Here is a 17,449-nt window from a genome sequence, read left to right on the forward strand (position 1 = left end):
CTTGCCACTGGGGCCCCATAGAGGAGTTTAACCCAACTGACAAACCCCTCCCTGAACCCAAACCTCAGCACCTCCCATAAATACTCCCACTCTACCCTATCAAATGCCTTCTCTGCATCCATCGCTGCCACTATCTCTGCCTCCCCCTCCGCTGGGGGCATCATTATCACCCCCAACAGCCGTCGCACGTTAACATTCAATTGTCTCCCCTTTACAAACCCTGTCCGGTCTTCAGGACAGCACGGTAGCATTGTGGATAGCACAAATGCTTCACATCTCCAAGGTCCCAGGTTCGATTCCGGCTTGGGTCACTGTCTGTGCGGAGTCTGCACATCCTCCCCGTGTGTGCGTGGGTTTCCTCCGGGTGCTCCGGTTTCCTCCCACAGTCCAAAGATGTGCGGGTTAGGTGGATTGGCCATGCTAAATTGCCCATAGTGTCCAAAATTGCCCCTAGTGTTGGGTGGGGTTACTGGGTTATGGGGATAGGGTGGACGTGTGGACCTTGGGTAGGGTGCTCTTTCCAAGAGCCGGTGCAGACTCGATGGGCCGAATGGCTTCCTTCTGCACTGTAAATTCTATGATTCATGCACCCACCCCCCGGGACACAATCCTCGATCCTCATCGCTAGCACTTTTGCCAGCAACTTGGCGTCTTCATTCAGGAGCGAGATAGGCCTATATGACCCGCATTGCAGCGGATCTTTATCTCGCTTCAGGATTAATGTTATCGTCGCCTCCGACATTGTCAGGGGTAGAGTCCCCCCTTCTCTGGCCTCGTTAAAGGTTCTCGCCAGCAGCGGGGCCAACAAGTCCACATACTTCCTATAAAATTCCACTGGGAACCCGTCTGGTCCCGGGGCCTTCCCTGCCTGCATGTTCCCCAGCCCTTTAGTCACCTCGTCCACCCCGATTGGCGCCCCCAGACCTGCCACCTCCTGTTCCTCCACCTTCGGGAACCTTAGTTGGTCCAAAAACTGTTGCATCCCCTCTTTTCCCTCCGCGGGTTGGGACATATATAGCCTCTCATAAAAGGTCTTAAACACCTCATTTACCTTCCCTGCACTCCGCACCGTAGTTCCCGTTTCATCCCTAACTCCCCCCATTTCCTTCGCCGCTATCCTCTTACGAAGCTGGTGGGCCAGCAGCCGGCTCGCCTTTTCCCCATATTCGTATCTCATCCCCTGTGCCTTCCTCCACTGTGCCTCTGCCTTCCCTGTGGTCAGCAGGTCAAACTCCGTCTGAAGTCTTCGCCTCGCTCTATATAGTCCTTCGTCCGGGGCCTCCGCATATCTTTTATCCACACTCAAAATCTCCCCCACTAATCTCTCCCTTTCTTTGCCCTCTTTTTTTCTCCTTGTAAGCCCTAATGGAGATCAACTCTCCCCTAACCACCGCCTTTAGCGCTTCCCATACTACCCCCACCTGGACCTCACCTTCATCATTGGCCTCCAGGTACCTTTCAATACATCCCCGCACCCTTCCACAGACTCCCTCATCCGCCAATAGTCCCACATCCAGTCGCCAGATTGGCGCTGTTCCCTCTCTCCTAGTTCCAGATCCACCCAGTGCGGGGCATGGTCTGAAACGGCTATGGCCGAGTACTCCGTTCCTGCCACCCTCGAAATCAGTGGCCTACTCAAAACAAAGAAATCTATCCGGGAGTATACCTTATGAACATGGGAGAAAAAGGAAAACTCTTTGGCCAACGGCCTAGCAAATCTCCACGGATCCACTCCCCCCATTTGCTCCATAAACCCCCTGAGCACCTTGGCCGCTGCCGGCCTTCTTCCGGTCCTGGATCTAGACCGATCTAACTCTGGATCCAGCACAGTATTGAAATCCCCCCCCATTACCAGGCTTCCTACCTCCAGGTCCGGGATACGTCCCAGCATCCGCTTCATAAATCCCGCATCATCCCAGTTCGGGGCATATACATTTACCAGCACGACCTCCATTCCCTGCAATCTACCACTCACCATCACATATCTACCACCGTTGTCCACCACTATATTCCTAGCCTCGAACGACACCCGTTTCCCCACCAATATAGCCACCCCTCTATTTTTTGCGTCCAACCCTGAGTGGAACACCTGTCCCACCCATCCTTTCCTTAACCTGAGCTGATCCGCCACCTTCAGATGCGTCTCCTGAAGCATGACCACGTCTGCCTTCAGTCCTTTTAAGTGCGCGAACACTCGGGCCCTCTTAATCGGCCCATTTAGGCCTCTCACATTTCACGTGATCAGCAGGATTGGGGGGCTGCCGACCCCGCCACCTAGCCATCACCTACTCTAGGCCAGTCCCACGTCCAGGTCCCGCGCACACACCCGTCCCCCAGGCGGTGCACTCCCATCCCGACCACCTCTTCCCTTGCCAGCTCCCTCTCGCTCCCAGCAGCAGCAACCCAGTTGTCCCCCCCTCCCCCACCCCCGCTAGATCCCCATCTAGCATGGTTACTCCCCCCATAATACTTCCGAAAGTCAGCTGACTCCGGCTTCCCCCGCTCTCTCCTTGACCCCCCCCCCCCCGTGTGTGGAACTCTCATCCTCCTTGCGCCTATCTTCCCGCCATCATCTCCCTAGCGCGGGAAAAAACCCGCGCTTTCCTGGATCAGCCCCGCCCCCCTATGGCGCAGCTCCCCCTACAGCCCCGTTCCCATTCCCCATCCCCCACCTCTGTCCCTTTTTCCACCGGCGCCCACATTTCTCAGTGTCCCCCCGTCGAGAGAAAATACCCCATCTATCATCCCGATACGGTGAACCTCCCATTCCCCAATTTACATTTCTGTACATCAACATCGTCATCTCCCCCACAGCATCAGTCCCTCAGTTCTGGTCCAATTTCTCTTTCTGGATGTAGGTCCATGCCTCTTCCGACGTTTCAAAATAGTAATGTCTATCTTGGTACGTGACCCACAATCACGCCGGCTGCAGCATCCCAAACTTTACTTTCTTCTTGTGAAGCGCTGCCTTGGCCTGATTAAAACTCACTCTCCTTCTCGCCACCTCCGCGCTCCAGCCCTGATACACTCGTATCTCATCCTCGTTCTCAGCTGCCTTCGCCTTCACCCCACGGAGCTCTATCGCATGGGCCTTTTGGTTTCTTTTAGCCCTTCGATTGACAACAACATCGGCGCCAGCACCTCCTTTAATTCCTCCACACACCGTCTAAGGAATTCCTGCTGATCCGGGCCCCATGTCGTCTGGGCTCCATCTGTCGCCATGTTGCTTCTTCCTTCTCTTCCCTGCCGCTGCTCCAAAGGATCCTTCGCAATCTGGCCACTACCACCGATCTTTTCCATACGCACTAGGGGGGACTTCTTACTTCGTCACCCCACACTGGGCTTGGTCCGAAAAAATTTCCGTTGGGGCTCCCAAAAAGAGCCCAAATGTCCGTTAGAACGGGAGCTGCCGAAACATGCAGCTTAGCAGTGCATCGCCGCCACCGGAAGTCGCAAAAGCAAAATTCCTACTTGATGAAGCTCATCAATTGCCTCCTATGAGGCCTTCCCACCGACAACAACCCTTCCTCCTCTGCCTTTCTCATAATTGGTGCTGCGCTACAGTTCTCCTCCCACTGCTTAGCCAGGTCCTTTACTGTCTTCTGCCAGGTGTGATAGCCAGTAGACAATCCAGGGAAGAACACCTTCTCATAGAATCATAGAATTTACAGTGCAGAAGGAGGCCATTCAGCCCATCACGTCTGCACCGACTCTTGGAAAGAGCGCCCTACTTAAGCCCACGCCTCCACCCTATCCCCATTATCCAGTAACCCCACTTAACCTATTTGTACACTAAGGGCAATTTATCATGACCAATCCACCTAACCTGCACGGGCGGAATTCCCCCCCCCATGCCGGGTGGGAGAATCGCCGGGGCGCCGCGCGAGTCCCGCCATTCCGTCCCGGCACCCGCACGCGATTCTCCCACCCCTCCCAAAACCGCTCGGAGAATCGCCGCTCGCCATTTGTAACGAGCGAGTGGCGATTCTCCGGCCCAAATGGGCCGAGCGGCCTGCAAAACACGACAGATTCCCACCGGCGACGTCCACGCCTGGTCGCTGCCGGCGGGAACAGCGCGGGAACGCTGGGGGGGGGGGGGCCTGTGGGGGGGGGAGGGGCGTTCCTGCACTGGGGGGGAGACTCAAAAGGGGTCCGGCCCACGATCGGTGCCCACCGATCGGCGGGCCGGCCTCTCTAAAGGAGGACCTCCTATCCTCCGCCGCCCCGCAAGATCCATCCGACATCTTCTTGGGGGGCGGCCGCAGGGAGGACGGCAACCGCACATGCGCGGGTTGGCGCCGGTCAACCTGCGCATGCGCGGATGACGTCATTTGCGCAACGACGGCCGCGTCATTTACGCGGAGCCGCTTTTATGCGACGCCAAGGCCCAGCACACGTAAATGATGCAGCGTCGCTCCTTGCCCCCCGGGGACGGGAGAATAGGGGGCTGGGAGCGGCCTCCGACGCCAGAGTGAAACACTCCGGTTTTCACTCCGGCGTCGGGACTTAGTCTCCCAATGGGAGAATTGCGCCCCACATCTTTGGACTGTGGGAGGAAACCGGAGCACCCGGAGGAAACCCATGCAATCACGGGAGAATGTGCAGACTCCACACAGACAGTGATCCAAGCCGGGAATCGAACCTGGGATCCTGGAGCTGTGCTCTCTTACACTTTCCGATCCACTTTTCTGCCGAAACTACCCAACTAATGGGTAAAAAATGCGAAAACCATATGCTTTGAGCCGGAGCTGCCCTGTGTGCGACCACTCACTTCATGGCCGCCACCAGAAGTCCCCTTCAACCGATTCTTGATGTCACATGGAATGAATCAAATTGACTGAAGACTGACATCTTTGATGGAGGAGATCAAGATGGATCTTTCACTCGGCTGAAGATTATTGTGAATGCTTCAGCCAAGTCTTTTGCAATGATGTGCTGGGTTCCTTCATCATGAATATTTGTGGAGCCGCCGCCTCTAGTGAGTTGTTTAATTGCCAACCACCATTCACATCTGAATGTGGCAGGACTGCAGAGCTTAGATCTGACCCGTTGGTTGTGGAATTGTTTAGCTCTGTCTATTATCTGCTGCTTATGCTGTTTGGCACACAAGTAGTCCTATGTTATAGATTCACCAGGTTGACAACTGATATTTAGGTATGCCCTGGTGTTGCTCTTCGCTGTGTCTGTGCACAAACACCCCAAGTTTCTCTCTTCTTGCATCCTGTTTAAATTCCATCCTATTTAGTTTGTATCTATCATTCTTCCTATTAAAATATGTCTCCTACTTTTTCTTTTTTAATTGTCATCTGCTATGTATCTGCCCATTCCACCAACCTGTCTGATCAAGATGAATTGTTTGGCGAGGAAAGAGGTAACTGTACCTGGGGAAAGAGTTCCTGAGTGCAATGCCCAGATATTTGAAAGGTGCATGGCCTCCTGTACTCTTCATTGAACCAGGGTTGGTACCCTGGTTTAGTGGTAATGTCAGAGTGGGGGACATGCTGGGCCATGAGGTTACAGATTGTGGTTGAGTACAATTCCGCTTCTGCTAATGGCCCACAACGTCTTATGGATGTCCATTCTTTAATTGTGAGATCTGTTCGAAGTCTCTCTATTTAGCATGCTTAAGGGTATCCTCAGTGTGAAGATAGGACTTTATCTCCACAAGAACTGTGTGGCGGTCACTCCTACCGATATTTTCATGGACAGATGTCTGTAGCTGGCATGTTGGTGTGAATGAGGTCAAGAATGTTTTTCCCTCTTGTTGGTTCCTCAGCACCTTCTGCAGACCTAGTCTAGCAGATATGTCTTTGAGGACCCGGCCAGCTCGGTCTATGGTATACTACCAAGCCACTCTTGACATTGAAGTCCCACATTCAGAGTACATTCTGCGCCCTTACCACCATATGCTCAACATAGCAGTACTGATTCAACACCTGAGGGTAGACGGTATGTGGTTATCAGCAGGCAGTTTTCTTGCCTGTGTTTGACCTGATGGCATGAGACTACATGGGGTCCAGATTCAATGTTGAGGACTCTTAGGGCAACTCCCTCCTGACTATTTGCTGACTTTGCTGCTATCTCTGCTGGGTCTGGACGGTGATGGTTGAGTTGTTAACTGTAAGGCATGATTCCGTGAGTATGACTTGTCTGTTGCTTGACTGGTCTGTGAGACAGCTCTCCCAATTTTGACACAAGCTTCCAGATGTTAGTAAGGAGGACTTTGCAGGTCAACAGGGCTGGGTTTGCCGCTGTTGGGTGGTCTGTCTAGTTTTATTCCTTTCGTAGCAATCAAGTACAGCTGAGTAGCTTGCTAGGCCATTTCAGAGGGCACGTAAGAGTTACTGTGGTTCTGGAGTCACATGTGGGCCAGATCAGATAAGGACAGCAGGTTTCTTTCCCTAAAGAATATTTGTGAACCAGTTGGGTTTCATCTTTAGACATTTTATTCCAGATGTTTTATTGAGTTTAAATTTCACTATTTGCCATGGTGGTATTCGAACCCGGGCTTCCAGAGCATTACCCACAGACTCTAGATTACTAGTCCAGCGACAATACCACTACAATCTCATCGGAATCATGGGTTTGTATAGCACTGCTGATTGAGACTGAATCAGTTCTCTGGAGAGTAATCTAGTTAGTCTCCACTTTGTCCCCATGTCTTTGCAATCTTCTTCAAATATTTATCCAATTGCTTTTTGATGGCAACTATTGACACTAACATCACCCTTTCAGGCAGTACATTCCAAATCCAGACCATTAATTTCATAAAAGTGTTTTTTCTTCATGTTGGTTCTTGTTCTTTCATCATTTAAATCAGTTTCCTCTGACGATAGATCCTTCATTGGAAATGGTTTCCTTTTTTTACTCTAAGTTTTTAATGACTTTAAACAGCTCTATCAAATCTCCTTTTGGCTTTCTCTACTCTGAAGGAGAACAATCCCAACTTCTCAAATCGATCCAGTTGATAACTTCTACGCAAAACTCTCTGTCACTGTTTATAAAGCCCAGGTTTCCTTATATCTTTTTCTTTAAATTTAGAGTACCCAATTCTTTTTTTCCAATTAAGGGGAATTTAGCGTGGCCAATCCACCTAGCCTGCATATCTTTGGGTTGTGGGGTCGAAACCCACGCAAACACGGGGAGAATGTGCAAACTCCACACGGACAGTGACCCAGAGCCTGGGATGTAATCCATCCGGTCCAAGTGATTTATCCACCTTCAGTTCTTTCAGTTTCCCCAGAACTTTCTCCTTAGTGATGGCCACTCCACTCATCTGTGCCCCCGATTCTCCTGGAGCTCTGGCATCCCACTGGTGTCTTCCACCGTGAACTCTGATGCAAAGTAACTATTCAGTTCCTCTGCCATTTCTTTGTTTCCTATTATTCTCCAGCCACATTTTCCAGTGGTCCAACATCTATTTTTGCCTCTCTCGTACCTTTTATATGTTGAAAAAAAACTCTTCCCATCTTCTTTTATATTACTAGCTAGCTTGCACTCCTATTTCATCTTCTACCCCCTTATTTCTTTTTTAGTTGTCCTCTGCTCGCTTTTAAAGGCTTCCCAATCCTCTGGCTTTCCATTAATCCTCGCCACTTTGTATGGTTTTTCTTTTGCTTTTATGCTGTCCTTGACTTCCCTCGTCAGCCATGGGTACCTTGTCCTCCCCTAAGCATGTTTTCTCTTCCGTGGGATGAATTTCTGTTGTGCCTCTCGAATAACCCATAAAAACTCCTGCCATTGCTGTTCCACTGTCTTCCCTGCTAGGCTCCTTTTCCAATCAACTCTGGCCAACTCCTCCCTCATGTCTTTATAATTACCCTTATTTAATTGTAATACCATTACATCTGATTCCAGCTTCTCCCTCTCAAACTGCAAGGTAAATTCTATCATATTGTGGTCACTGCTCCCTAAGGGTTCCTTCACCTTAAGTTCCCTAATCAAGTCTGCCTCATTACACATCACTAAATCCAGAATTTCCTGTCCCCTAGTAGGCTCTGTCACAAACTGCTCCAAAAAACCATCTCTTACTTTTGTTCCCTATTTACCCTTCAGTTATTACACCTTCTAAGCTAACGCTCTGGTTCCCACCTCATGCAACCTACCTGGTAAAATTAATCTTCTGGAGCCCTGCATAGTCCTGAGCCACCTGCACCCCCAGATACTTAAAATGAGACGTCGCCAAGCAGAATGGCAACTCTCCCACCCCCGTTCCCATTCCCAGTGGGAGATCATGAAAACCTCACTTTTCCCTAGGTTTAACCTGTACCCGAAGAACTTCCCAAACCTCTGAAGCAACTCCAATATACCCATCGATACCTACGGCTCTGAGACGTATTGGAGATCATCTGCATATAGGGACACCCTATTTTCTACCCCACCCCTCACTATCCCCTTCCACAACCCTGGGCTCCTTAGAGCAATGGCCAAGGATTCTATAGCCAATGCAAACAGACGGGGGGACATAGGGCAGCCCTGCCTCATACCCTGATGCAATGTAAAATATCTCGAGTTCAAATTATTCGTACGCACACTTGCCTTTGGTTCCTTATATAGCAGACACACCCATGCCCAAACTTTGGCCCTCTCCAATACTGCATCAGTCATCCCATTCTACCTGATCGAATGTCTTCTCCACATCCAGAGCCACCACCCCCGTCTCCCTTCCCTCTACTGGAGAGAGGACCACATTCAGCAACCTCCTCAAAGTTTGAAAACAACTGCTTTCCCTTAACGAATCCCGTCTGATCCTCCCGGATCAGCTCCGGGAGACACCCCTCCAGCCATAACGCCAACACCTTTGCCAAAGTTTTGGCATCTATATTCAGCAGTGAAATGGGTCTATATGACCCACATTCCACCGGGTCCTTACCTTTCTTTAACAATAACAAGGTGGAGGCCTGCCTCATAGTTTGTGGCAAGACGCCCCTGTCCATCACGTCTTCGAACATGCCCAACATCAGTGGGGCCAAATGTTTTATAGAATTCAGCTGGGAACCCGTTGGGCCCCGCCACCTTGCCTGTCTGCATCCTCCCAATTGTATCCTTCACCTCTTGCACCCTTACTGGCTCCTCCAAGCCCGCCCTATCCTCCTCTCCCAACTTCGGGTACTCCAACCCATCCAAGAACTCCTTCATCTTTCGCTCCTCCTCTGGAGGCTCCGACCTAAATAGGTCTCTATAAAAGTCTATGTAAACTTAATTAATCTCCTCTGGAGCCACCACCAACGTCCTCGTATCCGGATTATCTCCCTCTCCGCGCTGCCTACCTTCGAAGTTGGCCTGCCATCATGCATCCTGCCTTCTCCCTATACTCATATACTGCCCCTTTCACCTTTCTTAGCTGAAGCACCGCTTACCTTGTGGACTGCTGATCGAACCTCGCTTGTAGCTCCTTCCTTTTAACTAGAAGACCGAGGTCTGTGCCCTCAGCGAGCTTCCCATCTACTTCCAAATTCTCCTCTATCAGCGAGAGCGGCTGCTACTTGTTCACCTTCGGATCCGATACCATGTTCCAATCACCCCCTGCTATCAGCTCATGGGTATCCAGATCCGGGATAGCACCTAACACCTTCTTTGCACACCCTGCATCATCCCAGTTGGGATCATATGCGCTCACTAATGCCAACAACCTACTATTTCGCTCACCCGTCACTACAAAGTACCTGCCCCCCTGGTCCACCACCACCTTCTCCATCCCCTGGCGTTGCTAGGCGAGGTTGTAGAAGCAGCTACATTAATGGCATTCAAAGACATCTTGACAAATACATGGATAGGATGGCTATAGAGGGATACGGCACAAGGAAGTGCTGAGGGTTTTGGCCAAGGTTGATATCGTGACCAGTACAGACTTGGAGGGCCGAAGGGCCTGTTCCTGTGCTGTATTGTTCTTTGTTATTCAAAACTGTACCCTCTTCCTACCAGTACTGCTACACCCCAAGCACACTGTCAAACCTCGAGTGAAATACCTGACTCACACAGCCTTTCCTATGCCTCACCTGTTGTTTCACCCTCAGATCATCATCACTGCAACAGCCTTTAAGCTCTTCAAATGAGTGAAAACCTTTGATCTCTTCACTGGTCCCCTTAACCCCCTCATGCTCCACGTTACTATTCTAACTGGGGATCTCGTCCCCACCACTCTTCCTATCTACCATCATCATATCCGCGGGTCCTGCCTCTCAGGCCTAACCCACCCCACCTTTTTGTTACTGTCAAACAAACCTCCCCTCAACAAACCTGGTCAACTAGACTGCGACAGCCACGGCCCCTCCCCATACCACACTCCTGTTCACTAGCCAGGCTCTGCTTGCTGGTGCAGGGGCTTCTACCCAAACACCCCTCCTCCCAATCCCCTCTTCCATAGCCCAATCCCAGGAAAACATTTTAAAAAAGAAACCGCATCCCCACCAAAGTCGGTGCACATATCCCCCAAGCCCAAAGTACTTATAACAAACTCTAAACACAGCTAATCAACCCTCCTACATACAACCAACGCCAAGACCCCTACATTCCTGCTACCCAGTACAGAAATGTAAAACACCATAAACGGAAAACAAAGACTAAGCCCAGTCCCCTTCCCCCAGTCCAGATCGGATTTCCAGTCCCATCTCTCATTTCAGTCTCAATCGTTTGGCCTTCACGAATGCCTCTGCCACCTCCGTTCCGAAATAGAGATCCTTCGATTTGTACGTCACCCTCAACTTTGCGGGATAGACCACTCCAAACCGCGCGCCTTTGTTGTAGAGTGCCACCTTTACCCCTCCGAAAGCCACCCGCCTTTTCGACAAATCCATTGTCAAATCTTGGTAAATTTGGATACCAGCACCCTCCCATTTCACCTCTCACTTTTGTTTGGCCCAGTTTAGGACCTTTTCCTTGGCATGATACTTGTGGAATCAAAGTATGACTGCTCTTGGCGGCTGATTCACTTTTTGCTTCGGCCTTAACGACCGATGTGCCTGTCCAGCTTGTGTGAGGAAGGTTCTTCTCCCTCCCCCCATCAACTCCGCCAGCATCTTTGCGAAGTAATCAGTCTGCCTCGGGCTTTCCACCCCCTCTAGCAGACCCACGATTGGAAGATTTTTCCTCCTTGACTCGTTCTTCAGGTCCTCCACCCTAGCCTCGAGTCCTTTATTCGCCTCCGCCACTCTACGCAACTCCTCGCCCATCGCAGTAATCTGGTCGCTGTGCTGTGATATCGCCTCCTCCATCCCTTACAACTTACCTCCTTACTCTTACCTCAGCCACATTTTTCAATAGAGCTCCATTTACCAGAGCCATCGCCTCCTCCACCCACGTTTTCATCACAGCCATTATTTCTCTTCGCATAACCTCCATATGTCTTGTGAACAGCCTTTCAAATTCACCAGACATCACTTTGATCAAAGAATCCGCCATAAAGGGAGCAGAGCCACAATGTGCTCCTTCCCCGCCATCTTTTTTCCCGCCTGAAACATGGACTCAATCAACGACAGATTGTCGGGCGCCTCCTTCTTTCCCCATTCTTCTCTTGGGCGTTTGACATCGCATCCCTAAGTAAAGTCTTCCAAAACTGACTAGTACAAAATGGCAGCCCCCTGGGCAGCGTGGACCCCCCCCCGCGGCCGACCCCGAGGCATCTCCCATCCCCCCACAAACTTGTGCTGCAAAGACGGCCTGGCAACCCTGGGGGTCCCCGCTGCTATTTTTGTGGGCAAGCCAAGCACCCCCGACAGAGCTGTCCGGCCCGTGCATCCACCTGCAAGGGATGCAGTAAAAAGGGCCACTTTGTGGCGGTATGCCAGGCCCGGGCGGTCGCTGCGGTCTCCGGCGGCGAATACGGACCGCCACCACAATCCTCTCCACGGTCCCCGTGCGGCCAGCGGGCGCCGCCATCTTCCTCCTCCAGGGCCATGTGCGGCCTCCAGGCGCCGCCATCTTGTCCTGCGGACGCCGCGTGTGATGGATGGGCGCCGCCATTTTGTTCACCCCCAGCCATGTGCGACCAATGGGCGCTGCCATCTTGGATGGACTCCCAGGACCCCAGCTCGGCTGACCACACACCGTCCGAAGAAAACATTCAACTGCTGCCACGAATAGCCTCGGTGGCCCTGGACCAATCTCGGCTCCGAACACTATCGACTGTTACGACGACGGTGCTTATCAATGGGCATGAAATGTCCTGCCTAATCGACTCTGGGAGCACGGAGAGCTTCCTACACCCCGACACGATAAGACGCTGTTCTCTCCCCGTCGACCCCGTTAATCAAAAAATCTCCCTGGCCTCCGGATCTCACTCAGTAGAGATAAAGGGGTTCTATGTAGCTAACCTCACAGTCCAAGGAAGGGAGTTCAAAAACTACCGACTCTACGTCCTTCCACACCTCTGCGCAGCCACATTCCTAGGGTTGGATTTTCAGTGCAACCTCCAAAGTCTAACTTTCAAATTCGGCGGCCCTATACCCCCCCTCACTGTCTTCAGCCTCACGACCCTCAAGGTCGATCCGCCTTCCCTGTTTGCGAACCTCACCCCGGATTGCAAACCTGTCGCCACCAGGAGCAGATGGTATAGGGCCCAGGACCGGATCTTTATTAGGTCAGAGGTCCAACGGTTACTGAAGGAAGGTGTTATTGAGGCTAGCAACAGCCCCTAGAGAGCTCAAGTAGTGGTTGTAAAGACCGGGGAGAAGCATAGGATGGTCATCGATTACAGTCAGACCATCAACAGGTTTACGCAGCTCGACGCATGCCCTCTCCCCGCATATCCGACCTGGTCAACAGGATCGCGCATTATAAGGTCTTCTCCACGGTGGATCTTAAGTCCGCCTACCACCAGCTCCCCATCCGTACTAGTGACCGCAAATACACTGCCTTCGAAGCTGATGGGTGGCTATACCACTTCTTAAGGGTTCCCTTCGGTGTCACTAACGGGGTCTCGGTCTTCCAACGAGAGATGGACCGAATGGTTGACCGGTACAGTTTACGGGCCACATTCCCGTACTTCGATAATGTCACCATCTGCGGCTACGACCAGCAGGACCACGCCACCAACCTCCGAAAATTCCTCCACACCGCAAAAATCTTTAACCTAACGTATAACAAGGATAAATGCGTGTTCAGCACCGACCGCCTAGCCGTCCTCGGCTACGTAGTGCGTAATGGAGTGATAGGCCCCTACCCTGAACGCATGTGCTCTCTTATGGAGTTCGCCCTCCCACACTGCTCCAAGGCCCTGAAGCGCTGCCTAGGTTTTTTTTCCTACTATGCCCAGTGGGTCCCCAACTATGCGGACAAGGCCCATCCACTGATCCAATCCTCAGTTTTTCCCCTGTCGATAGAGGCCCACCAGGCCTTCAGCCGCATCAAAGCAGACATTGCAAAGGCCACGATGCACGCCATCGATGAGTCCCTCCCCTTCCAGGTCGAGAGCGACGCGTCCGACGTAGCTCTGGCGGCCACCCTCAACCAAGCGGGCAGACCCGTGGCCTTCTTCTCACGCACCCTCCACGCCTCCGAAATCCGCCATTCCTCAGTCAAAAAGGAGGCCCAGGCCATAGTCGAAGCTGTGCGACATTGGAGGCATTACCTGGCCGACAGGAGATTCACTCTCCTCACTGACCAACGGTCGGTTGCTTTCATGTTCGATAATGCACAACTGGGCAAGATAAGAAACAACAAGATCTTACGGTGGAGGATCGAACTCTCTACCTACTACTATGAGATCTTGTATCATCCCGGGAAGCTAAATGAGCCTCCTGATGCCCTATCCCACAGCACATGTGCCAACGCACAAGTGGACCGCCTCCGAGCCCTCCACGAGGACCTCTGCCACCCGGGAGTCACTTGATTTTTCCACTTCATCAAGGCCCGCAACCTGCCCCACTCCATCGAGGAGGTCAGGACAGCCACCAGAAATTGCCAAATCTGCGCACTTCTACAGGCCAGAGAAAGCGCACCTGATAAAGGCTTCCCGTCGATTTTAATGCCTCAGTATGGATTTCAAAGGCCCCCTCCCCTCCACCGACCGCAACACGTATTTTCTGAATGTGATTGACGAGTACTCCCAGTTCCCATTCGCCATCCCCTGCCCTGACATGACCGCAACCACCGTCATAAAAGCCCTCCATAGTACCTTTACGCTGTTCGGTTTCCCCGCCTACATACACAGTGATAGAGGGTCCTCCTTTATGAGCGACGAACTGCGTCAATTCCTGCTCAGCAAGGGCATTGCCTCGAGCAGGACGACCAGTTACAACCGCCGGAGAAACGGACAGGTAGAGAGGGAGAACGGAATGGTCTGGAAGACCGTCCTACTAGCCCTGCGGTCCAGGAATCTCCCAGTCTCCCGCTGGCAGGAAGTCCTCCTGGATGCCCTCCACTCCATCCAGCCACTGCTCTGTACGACGACCAACCAAACACCTCACGAACGTCTCCTCGTCTTCCCCAGGAAGTCCTCCTCTGGGACCTCGCTCCCAACCTGGCTGGCAGATCCCGGACCTGTCCTGCTCCGAAAACACATGCGGGCGCACAAATCGGACCCATTGGTCGAGAGGGTCCATCTCCTCCACGCTAACCCTCTACGCCTACATGGCGTACCCCGACGGCCGACAGGATATTGTCTCCTTACGGGACCTGGCGCCTGCTGGATCCCCACACACACCCCCGCCAGCAGTCCCACCCTCCCTCCCACCGGCGCACCCCACAACCGCCCCCTTCCCAGGTGGATCGGTTCTTCCACCGGCCCCATCTAGGCCCTGCCCACCGGCGCACCCCATAGCCACCCCCTTCCCAGGTCAGTCGGCCCTTCCACCGGCCGTGTCTAGGGGTGATGAACCTGCCACAGAAGCCAAAACCACGCTCCCGGAGTCACAGACGCCCATACCTCCACCGGCATCACCACCAAGGCTACGACGATCGCAGAGGACGACCAGGGCCCCCGATCGACTAATTGCTTCCTTTTGAAATGTACATTACTGTTGTAAATAGTTAAGAGTTGTAATGAGGCAAAAACGCTGTACGAAGGCATCATGGTACCTTCATAACTGTATTTTCTACCACTTTTACCACGTTGTAATACGAAGCCACCACCCCCGCCGGACTCTTTTTTTAACAGGGGGTGAATGTGGTAGTCTGTGTTAGGAGGATTACGGTACCTAGTAATGCCGGAATACCATTGGTGGAGAATGTACTTGTTCCCATTGGATAAGCTTGTATGTTAACTCTGCCCTGCAAGGCGGGGTATAAGAGCCCGTGCCGCCCCAGCAGCTTTCTTCTGTACCTGCACTGCTGGGGGAAACATCTAGCGTATTAAAGCCTTCAATTGTCTCCAATCTCGTTTCTGAGGTTATTGATCGTGCATCACATCGCAATGGCTGAAAGGTCAGTAACCAGAGTACACAGATTGAAGGTAGTTGGCAAAACACCTGCAGGTGATGTGAGGAAAATATTTTTTATGCAATGCGTTCTGATGTGAAGTGTTCTGCCTGAAAAGCTGGTGAAAGGAGATTCAATAATATCTTTCAAAGTGGAATTGGATAAGTACTTCAAAGGAAAATGGGCACAGCGCCAGTAGAATGGACCGAATGGCATAACATTCAATTATTCTATGAGCTTCCTAGGGTACATAAAAAGTCTAAGGATATGTAAAAATAATTAAATGTGCAACTTCATTAATTCCCTGAAGAATAATAAATCTGTATCAACATTATTAATAAAATCATGGTTACAGCATAGGAGGTGGACATTTGGCTGTTGTGTCTGTGCCAGTTCTGTATAAGAGCAGCTCAACTAGTGCCACTCCTCCGCTTTTTCCTCATAGTGTTGGAAATTCTTCAAGTGTTTATTCAATTCCATATTTAAGCTCCCTAAAATCTGCCTGCCTAAAATCGTCACCCTTGCTACTTATGTCATTGATGCTGATAAAAACCATGACTTTGGTCCTCTGTTTTATAACCACCCAGTGATATCCTTGGCCCTGTGACAGGGAGGGAATCACATCTGCGTGATCTATAAGTGTGGATTTTACTTCTTAATGGGAAATCACTAAACTCCTTCCAATTGGCATCAGAATATCCAAAAGCTGGTTGTTGAAATGTATCCCAATGCATGTGCCAAGAGTTGTTTTTATCTGTACCATCTGCTATTCCATGTTATTTTAAACAGGTATCGCAATTATTAATCTACATCCCACAGATGAAATGGCATCTGTTTTAATAAACAGTGCCTATTGAATGCAAGATATGCATCCAATTGCACGTTCCAAAATCCCTTTACCGTAAATTAATTGTTTTCAAGACAAATCTGTGTCAAGTGGTTACACTTGCTTTACAATCAAAATATACTGACATATGAAAAATGTTATCTATATGTAAACTGTTCTTCGGAGTTTTCATATATTCCCAAGGAATGTGGATTCTACTCTCAACACAGAAACTAAACTTAAAGTAAAACAAATTCAAAAGAATACACTACACTTTACATCATTTGTCACAACTCTCACTGTACTTCAGATTCACTTCAGTGCAATACTGAGAGATTGGAGGAGCAATCCTTTGGATGAGATGTTAAAACTCTTGTCCTTATGTGCTAAGATTGTTTATGTCATTGTTAAAGGGCACCATTCAGTGAAGAGGTGAACTGGCTATTCATGGTTATTCATGCAATTTTGTTTGTTGTAGATCAGCTGTGTCTATATAACAATCAGTCAGAATTGATGACAAATGAAGCATTTTGGGTTGTGTGATAAGACCAGCATAACTGCAAGTCTCTCTTAAGTTAATGTGACATTTCTTCATTTCCTACAACACCTCTAACTGAAACAACTAACCTAGTTCCAATGAGTAGAGATGTGATGCATTTAGAACCATGAGAGGAGATTAAGGGAAATTTTATTGCTTGTCTTATGCTCATAAGGGACTATCCCAAACCTGTTTCACACAGTATGCACGCAGCTTGCATATAAGTGAGAGCATTCCTGCAGTAGCTTTGGATTCTTTTACTGTCGCACAACAGTACAGGTGAAATTGTGTTTCTCTTTTACAGCCTTTTCCTTGGGCCGATGGGAATCACACGCTTTTCCACAACTCGCACGTCAACCCATTACCCACTGGTTATGAGAAATAAATTATGTTAATTGGGGGAATTCGAGCCCCACAATGAATTCATCATTATTGGGCAAAATCCATATTTACTGTTATAATCCAAATGTAGTGTTCAAAATATATAATAAAAGGCTTTACATGACCAATAAACCCAATATTGAACTGTCTCAATAATTTTTGGAAAAAGTATTTTCTCGAACATTAGAGCAAAGCTTAACTTTTAGTTCAGTCATCGTGCAAATCAGTTGGATAACATTTCAGAATTGGGGGCTAGATAAGAAAAACCAAAACTTTGCATTTATTTTGATTCATGACTTCAAACGATGTAAAATAATCTAATCATAAGTTCTGTGTAATCATATAATAAA

At 50.2% G+C, this 17,449-nt stretch overlaps 1 protein-coding gene across 1 annotated transcript in view; it reads left to right on the top strand.

Annotated features, from left to right (window-relative positions):
- LOC140384899 (cytochrome c oxidase subunit 6A, mitochondrial-like) overlaps nt 1-17,236 on the top strand; it is a 112,351-nt gene extending 95,115 nt beyond the window's left edge. The window contains exon 3 of the mRNA XM_072466819.1: nt 17,023-17,236. Within this exon, the coding sequence (XP_072322920.1) occupies nt 17,023-17,103 (81 nt within the window). The 3' untranslated portion in view covers nt 17,104-17,236. The remainder of the gene's footprint in view (nt 1-17,022) is intronic.
- The last annotated feature ends 213 nt before the right edge of the window (nt 17,237-17,449 follow it).

This window comes from Scyliorhinus torazame, chromosome 10 (assembly GCF_047496885.1).
Source record: "Scyliorhinus torazame isolate Kashiwa2021f chromosome 10, sScyTor2.1, whole genome shotgun sequence".
NCBI classification, from domain to species: Eukaryota; Metazoa; Chordata; class Chondrichthyes; order Carcharhiniformes; family Scyliorhinidae; genus Scyliorhinus; species Scyliorhinus torazame.